Source organism: Leptidea sinapis, chromosome 45 (genome assembly GCF_905404315.1).
Source record: "Leptidea sinapis chromosome 45, ilLepSina1.1, whole genome shotgun sequence".
Taxonomy (NCBI): domain Eukaryota; kingdom Metazoa; phylum Arthropoda; class Insecta; order Lepidoptera; family Pieridae; genus Leptidea; species Leptidea sinapis.
The window spans coordinates 6069327-6078837 of NC_066309.1; the positions used below are offsets into that span (position 1 = coordinate 6069327).

Below are 9511 nucleotides of genomic sequence, written 5' to 3' on the forward strand. Positions count from 1 at the left end.
AACACTGTTTGAATTGTTCTATTGTCACCGGCCCTTGATAAGTGTGTGAAGGTTCAATTCAATCTAACATTTTAAAGTGAGTGCAAATTCAAAGATTCCATCACATACAAATATAGCAAGCTAATAAAAGTGGAAAACACTGTTTGAATTGTTCTATTGTCACCGGCCCTTGATAAGTGTGCGAAGGTTCAATTCAATCTAACATTTTAAAGTGGGTCAAAGTCATGGTCAAAGTTTCCAATATATATCAACATACTTATGAAGCTAATAAAAGCGTGTTAAAAAACTGAAAACCTTTTAGTCCGACTATAAATTATGAAGATATTATATAGCGTTAATTTAATATTTTAATATAATAATAAAGTTTATTGGGAAACAAAAAGGAATTAGAAATATATGTTCCAATAATTTTAATGTAGGAAACCGAAAGCCTTCAAAAACTACTATTATATATTTTTTTTTCTATACTTTAGAAAGTACTATAGTATTAGAATACTATAGTTATTACTAATAAAGTATATTAAAAAAAAAAACAGTAAGTGGGAAGTGTTAAAGTCAATAAGACAAATTTGCAATATAAAAGCAAATACACAACACATTCAAATGAGGTAACAATTTTTTTTCTTCAGATTGCAGTAAAGTTACTACTTATGATGCTGTTACCTATGATTGTTTGTTCAGCAGAGGTCACACTCAAGCTGTCAGAATTTAGATTTTGTTATTTGAAGTTGTTTTAGCTGTGATACTGCTAATAACTCTTTGACTGAGAATAAATTATTTTTTTCTGACACCTCCAACAAATATGAATGTATGAAAACTTTATTAATAACAAAAACAAACCACACAGAATTATACAAGTAAAAAAAGAAAAATAAATAAAAAATAATGAGATAAAAAAAAAAACAAAAAGAAGCATATACATATACAAAAACGTTCCTTGAGAACCACACCACGTATAGGTGAAAACAGCATGAAAATCAGTGCAGTAGTTTTTGTTTTTATCATGAACAGACAGACAGACAAAAATGGCGGAGGACTTTGTTTTATAATATGTAGTGGAGTTTACGGTGTAAAATCAAACATCCGTATTTTATACTTTTGGTAATATAGTAGTATATATATATATATATATATATATATATATATATATATGTATATTATGTAGTAATAAAATTTCGCATACACAACATAATGTAATAAGATACAACTGAACTGGTTTTCTGTAATTATTCTCAACCGTGACAAATTTTAAATAAGCAATAAAAATGAAAAATGATTAACACACTAATAAAATGAATATTATCAGATGATTGAAATCATTAAAATATAACATCAGTCTACATTTTATGACGGTCATTAAATTGAGACATAAATATTGTAATAATGCATCGGATATGTTTCATAACAACCGTCCACATTGAAAATAAATTGTTACACAGGTCCAACATTATAATATTAAATGTATTTTTTGGACTTGTATTACAAAAGGAACTTTACTCTGTAAGAAGTTAAGAAGAGGCTATTTTTCTGCAATATTCTCAAATAGCAATTCTCTCCTAAAATACTCACAAAACTTTCTGTCAACAAAGACTCACACAAAGTCTGCAATTTTGAATACAAAAAACTTTTATATAATGCTTAATGATATACATATTACTAGCTGACTCGGCTAACTTTGTATTGCCATCTAAATTATTTTAATAACATTTATGGATACTAGTATAAAAAATAGATATTAGCCGATTCTCAGACCTAAAAGTTTCATACTAATAGATTCATACAAATGATTTGAGTTTTCTTTAGTGTTAATTCCGCCAATATTTGTCTTTAAACAATTCGACACTTGTTTCGCCTCTACACGAGGCATCCTCAGGACGTGTACCTCGTGGACCTCGCTATAATCTGGCACGTGCTACTAGTCTCGTGCCAGATTATAGCGAGACAACACGTCCTGAGGATGCCTCGTGTAGAGGCGAAAAACGTGTCAAATTGTTTAAAGACAAATATTGGCGGAATTAACACTAAAGAAAACTAAAATCATTTGTATAATTATGGATTTCCGCAAAGTAACGCCTACTTCAATAAATTTTCTAATAGATTCAGCCGTTTCGGAGGAGTTTGGTAAGAAACAGCACGCCGCGAGAATTTTATATATATTATATTATTAAATAGTAACAATATTATGTCCTCAATTAAACACAATACAGAAGAATTCACTACAACTTGAGGAAAACTTAATAATTATAAAACATATTTATAGAATAATTAACATGCAAAAATTATATTGAGCATTAAAACCTCATTTAATATAAAAACATGGCTCTGTCGTAAACCCTATTACTCCACTGCTGAATATCTAAATGATCGGACAGCCTGGGACGAGATTGTGATTATTTTATAGCGATAGAAATGACTGTACAATATTGTATATTTTTATTGAAAATAGCGCAAAAAAAGAATGCTGGGAGAGTTTCTTGCGCCGCTTCTTCTCTCTCAGAGCGCCATTTGTTTCCGAAGCGGTAGTAGTATCTAGTAGTTATTAGAAATGACACCAAAAAGAATTCTAAAGGAATCAATTTTGAGAAAATAAATGCCTTTTATGCCTTTTAATGAGATAATTATTTCATTAAATAGGCAAACTACCCTATTAGACGACAAAATAAACGTAAATTGCCCGATTACGTGTGAAAATTTAGACCGCATTGCTGTTAAGTATAAAACTCAAAAATGCAAAGCCAAGTTAGTTAATTAAGCTTCGAGTCTACGATAGCTTTCAAGCTAAAGTTTGGTACTTATTAGTTTTGTTGACATTCGAGAAGAGCAATATAATCGGAAGGAAGCAGTTGAAATATTTCCTCTAGGTATTTCTATCACAGTTGTGTTTATGGCTCGAGAGATTTGTGGATAATGGACGTCATTCTCATTTCTCGTGCGCTATTGAGAGCTGCATTATAAAAGCGTCAAGTTAAAGGAAATCGAAGATTTTTTTTATGGAATAGGAGGACAAACGAGCGTACGGGTCACCTGTTGTTAAGTGCTCACCGCCGCCCACATTCTCTTGCAACACCAGAGGAATCACAAGAGCGTTGCCGGCCTTTAAGGAAGGTGTACGCGCTTTTTTTGAAGGTACCCATGTTGTATCGTCCCGGAAACACCGCACAAGGAAGCTCACTCCACAGCTTTGTAGTACGTGGAAGAAAGCTCCTTGAAAACTGCACTGTGAAGGACGGCCACACATCCAGATGGTGAGGATGATATCCTAACTTGTGGCGTGTCGTGCGAAGGTGGAATTCGGCGGCAGGAATCAGGTTAAACAGCTCTTCGCACTCTTCTACACACAATGAAGCGACTTCTCTACGCAACGCCAAGTGATCCAGCCGTTCACAGAGCACAGAAGATTGTATTGCACATTATTTACGGCCGTTTAACCTATCTATCCTTAGTTTAACGCTTACTTTTACGCTAACTTACATTTTAATAAACTTTCCACATAAAGCATTGGACTATAACTATATTTTATTTATTTAAGATGTACCAACAATAACTCAACATAAACAATTGATTTGCACTTACATACTAATTCTAGGTTGGTTATTCTAATTAGGTACCATTCAACATTTTAATTATGAAAAAATTAAGTAACTTAGTAATAAATCTTAATTCTAGAAACTGTAAAATGTAAATAATTATAAAGTGGTAAGTGTGAAATTACAAAAAATAAAAGTAAGAATTAATAAGTCATTAACAATCTAATACAAACTATTATCTACCATGGTCGTTATTTTTTCTAAAACTTTATTTCTAAATGACTTAAACGTGTCGTAAAAGATATCAACGTCATGATTGTTGATATCATTGAATGTTGTAGATATTCTATTATAAGGACCGTATTGTTTCACATTCGTTCTAGAGTAATTATTTGAAAATATTTTATTAATCGGTTATTGGACATAATATATTGGAGACATAACTATGGATATTTAAGATGTTGTCACTAAACGGTGATAGCACTGTATCCGTAACTAGAGATACGTTATTGAAAACAGCCGTTAGTCGATAATTAACTTTAGACTTACTACCAGGAAATGTGCGCAGTAAATTAAAAAAAATATCGTACAGTTTAGTTATTATAATGAGCACGAAAATATATATAGGTATAATAATTATATTAACAATCAAGATGTAATTTGCATAAATTACTTAATACCTCGTTAATTAATTACAATAATTATGTTTTATGAGAAATTCCCCACAATATAACATTAGGGTATATTAAATATTTAAATAAAGTTTTATCTTAGACATATATATATATAAATACCGATTTTACAATATATGCAAGAGCAATTTTCTAATTATTTCGTATGTTTTATAATAAAACACTTCTAGAACCATAAAGTAAATATTTCGTACAACCATCAGGAATTGGGGATCATTAAGTAAGCATTTACAATGGTAGTCCAACAACTAGCAACTACAATCATAATTAAACCGCGATTCTGAACTCGAGATACGGAAACAAAATGGCGACTCATATCGTCAAAAATCACTTTAATTGTGATCGATTTAATAAGAAACGGGACACCGGCACCCGTGGTAAATAGCAGCGGGGTACTTGCGTGTGAGCAAAATCCACGTCGACACTATTCACGATGTACGATGGCATTATAAATTAATAAAGATGAATGAGTACAGTAAATTTCAACAGCTAGAGGCCTCGTGAACAAGAAAATTAATATTAATATCATACGCTTTATATCAGCTTCACCTGTATGTTTGTAACCGACTTCTTTGGGCGCGATTTTGACCCACTTTAAACGGCTAGATTTCGTTCAAACTTTGTAGATTTATCGAGGACCGATGACATTACACTAATTTGATAAAATTATTAAATTTTTCAATTTGCAAAATATGATTTTTGTTAATTTATATAATTTTCATCTATAGTCGATAGGGTAGGAATTGATATTAAAGTACTTTATAGTTTTAAAAATACGCTTTTATAGAAAATTTAACTAAAAAATGAAAAATAAATAATAGTTAAAAAAAATTAAAAAGCACGCTTTATATAAAATTCAACTAAAAAATAGAAAATAAATTTAGATTGAAAATAGTGTAAAAAAAATATATTTTATTGTAAAAAAAGCGTGTGCTTTTTAAGATATTATTAATTGCTGTTGCAAGTGGTAACTGATACGCCCTGTCTACCACAGTGTCAATCAGAATCCTTTAAACATAAAATTTCATATAAGTACCACAGTAATGTAACCACCGCACCTAGCCTTGTTTGCTGCCGCTCTGGCACCCTCCAGAGCCACCCAATGGTAATATTTTTGTTTGATTTCTGTTTGTTGATCGATTGATCGATGTGCAATAGACTTGGGTGGGGATCGCCATCTAGATAGCCGATAAAAAAACATTAGAGACGCGACACGGTTACCCGTGGGAACCGTTGGTAGCGGAGAACTCATAATGTTTATAGTCGGCCGCGTACAAGGCGTCAGATGAGTCGGTCACGCCCGTAGACCGCGGTCAACACAACTTGGTGTAATTAAAATCACGATGCGGTCTTACTTGCGATGATTACATTGTAAACTTAACGATTGCAGTAACTTTACAATGATCATAAGTTTAAATGATTTTAATTTGCAGTGTGATGAATGTATACCTACCTAATAGTAATAATAAACTTTATAAGAAACCTTTGATATTTATTCAAATATGCATCATAAGGTATTTAAAGGTTTCGATAGAACATAAAAATAGTTACAAAATATATAAACGCTATTTCATGCTTCATTTGGTATCTCATAGGTAATAAATAATTTCTCAATATCGCGTTTAAGCCGGGCGGGTGCCAGGTAGTATTGTTATTAAAATAAATACTACCTTTACTATTGCAAAATGACTTATTATGAACAAGGTGATAAATAGTACAATAGAAACAATGAATGACCACGATAATAATGTATGGTATATGGATTTATTTATATAATATAATCTCATTATTATTATTATTCTAAAAATTAAATTTACTGAAAAAAAGGGTTCTTTTTACGTATTAAGTCCAGTCCAGTTAGCGCATCTTATGCACGATGTGCAATACGATCGCAACACTTGAAGATTACGCTTTAAATCATATTGCCAGTCCTTTTATACGTGTCTAATATAGATATACAGTTGGTTGGTTAACTGGTGGGCCTTAAGTGGTACTGTAGTGCCTCCGATGAAAGATAGCGTCTTTTATGACCACAGTTGACTGTCGCACAATAAATGTTTTATATTTAAAGTAATATTATCAGTGTTTGTCCATTATAATCTAACAGCATGTATATTTGTTTCAGGTTGTAATAAGAAAATAAATCTGTTTTGATTCTGGGCACCGGTCATTACTATAATCACTTGTAAATTCGTTTACACCAATCAAATGACACACTCTAAGCTTGTTGGTCTACTGAAACGTGACATTGGCGAGATGTGGTGCCCCTTCCACAGAAGCCACTAGAAAGAATCTAATAGAATAGACTGCGTGAAAGTTCGATCAAGTCTGGCGGACAGACTGCTGCTGACGAAGGCGTACCGAAGATGGGTAGAATAAGTAGAATGGTTGGTGCTACCTGAATAACGGTTACGGCGTGTCGTTCTAAGGATTAATTTTTTATTTTTACGGTTTTTTGTTTACTTCTGAGCTTCTTTATATAATATATTGTACCATAGATCTTTGTATTTAGAATGAAGATGTATTTTATTACATGATCACGTCATAATTTCAATTTTGCGCTGCGTGCCAAAAAGTTCGAATTTAAATTCACATCACTGGAGGGAGGCTTTTATTTATCATGAAAGCCAAATAATCTGACATCGTAGTTTATGTTACACGTTGATATCGGCTGTTTCACGATATTCACATGTTCCACGTAAAACCGCACATACAATAACATCCAACATACGTTGGCGCAATTTCCGCAAAACTCGTTCCTGGAAGGAATTAAATTAGAGGCATTGTGTGCAGAAATTGCATAAATGTTGCAAACTGCATGTGGGGGAATTAAATAGGAGCAATGAAACCAGTTCTCCGGCCTGTAACGTGCGTGTCCAACGCTCGGAGCCTCCTGTCACCATAACTCAAAAAGATAGCAATAGCCTTCAAGTTCGACCAGCTTGTTGGCGGAATAGGATTAGGTCCGGACGTACTCACAACGAGCTGCGGTCTGGATTTCTATTTGGGTCTGACACTTTATTAATTTACAGGAAAATTCGGTTTTGGCGGGTAGAAGCAATGAACCAACGCTTATTATGTGTCCGTACGTCCTATCGAACTACAGGTAGCGGGTTCGAACCCAGCCGGGAGCATTGCAAATTATTTTGACTTATTTATTAACATCTGCTTTACTCACGATACACCGGTGTTGATAGCGACTAGTTTTGGATAATGTCTCACGAAACATTTAATAAATTAACATTTGGGTTCACGATGCGTGTTTTTTTATAGTCTATTAGTATATTCAAGACACTAGGAATGATTAATAAAAAAAAATTGACGGAACAACGACCCACTGTACACCAATGTTAGCACCTAGTGTCATTAAGTGTTGAATGTGTACTTTAAGGCATATACGAAGATGAAATATAACTCAAACGGCGGATGACAGCAACTTATTGGTCTGGGGTGGTGAACACCACCTAGCTTCATGTTCGTATTTTGACGGCGGGCATACCTTTATAAGCCGTGATTATGCTGATAGCATGGTGCTTGTCATACTATTGTCAAACTCCTGATCAAAATCGACGCAATACGCAATGTTAGTACGAAAATCGCCGACGGCTGATGAATATACAGTTCATATGATTCAAGGATGGTGGGTTAAACGAACGCAAACGAGAACAGATTTACACTTGGTGGGAGACAAACGCCGTATTTATCACAAACCAAACGATGCACGTTAGTTAATATACGCATCATATATATATATATCAGCTGGTTTACGTATAAATATATTACGCTTGAAAAAAAAAAAATATGACCTTTAACCATCAGAATGGATTTTGCACCGATGCATGCTTTAAACGTTAGTTCTAATTGCGATGTTATATGCAGTAAGTCTTCATTGAATAGGTCAACGCACTTCCGAGAAACAGCCATAAACTGATTATGGGCAAGATATTACAGGGTACAGATAATGCACAATTTGAAAAGATTGATATCATTAGTAATTCTTTTAATTGATAATAGTTGATATCGTACGATAACAGTAATCAGGAGTTGATTTCATAATATTGATCACAAAGCAATATAATATAATAAATATAACCTTTCCAACAAGCAATAGCAATGTTATAGGTAAATAAAACATAATAATATGGAAAACTATTTAAATTACTGATAATTTACAAAACACGAATGTTTATTTGCTCTAACGAAAGGTTACCCAGTGTAGTGCAAAATATGCTACCTATGATAAAACAAAATAAGATTATATTAATTCAGTTCTTTGTAAGCAATATTTGAATAGAGTTAGTTATTGTTTTGATTATGTTTACTGCAATGCATACCTCAAGATCCTCATAGGTACGAAATGCCATTATGGCGAAACCATCGATGATATCCTCTTCGCCGAGGGGTTCCTTGGATTTCTTTCTCCTGGCCGGAGGACGAGGAGGCTTTTCTCTCGCCGGAGACTCGTCCTCACCACTATCCCCATCCTTAGTTTTACTTTCTCGCTGTGCTTGCATGCGCTGTGCCCATTCCCTTCGCCTGTTTTTCTGATTGCGCTGCTTCACTTCGTTTTCCATCTTTCACACATTATTCATAACACCCGACCACCGTGCTCCACTACACTAAAGTCCGCACCACACACATATCACACATGGTCATCCTTTATTCTTAAGCCAAAGACTTTTACACAATACAAATCTTACACACAGAAATTGACACAGGTCGTTTCCAATGGCGGATTGTACACCGTTGCCGCATTGCAAGTAAAATGGCCGCGTAACACTTGACGGGCTGTTTTCTTTCACTTTTACGTAAACGGAGGCATAATTACACTTAAACTATTATATATCACAGTATATTTTACTAATAAAGAACACAATAAAACGATAACTTAGTTTTATACATTATTCTCTATGTTCAGAATCAGTCAATAGTCAATACAATGAAAGGTGTTGGACGACGCCAACGCTACGTTGCGGCCGCGATGGTGAACTAAAGCAAGGCTGCCAACATAACGTGCTACGCATTCCGCATAATCGAGCGTCATTGGTAATGTGGCGGTTTGCTACTCTCTTCTAGTTGATGTTGTGTTCTCTTTCATCACTTAAAATAAAATATTAAGGGATCTGACCTACATAAAGGCAATTATTGTAAGTATAACTACACTGTTGTTTATAACTTCATGATAATATTTAAATCCTGTTATATTTGTTGAATCTGTATTTAATACTAAGTTTTATAATCCTTACTTAAATGGTAAATCGACCGATTTTCGTCGTTATGTTGGCAAGTAAA

General features: G+C 33.6%; 1 protein-coding gene across 1 annotated transcript in view; it reads right to left on the reverse strand.

Annotated features, from left to right (window-relative positions):
- The window catches only part of LOC126977359 (fibrosin-1-like protein), an 87000-nt gene extending 77704 nt beyond the window's left edge, over nt 1-9296 (reverse strand). Inside the window, exon 1 of the mRNA XM_050826125.1 lies at nt 8554-9296. Coding sequence (XP_050682082.1) covers nt 8554-8793 — 240 coding nt within the window. The 5' untranslated portion in view covers nt 8794-9296. The remainder of the gene's footprint in view (nt 1-8553) is intronic.
- Nucleotides 9297-9511: the final 215 nt, after the last annotated feature.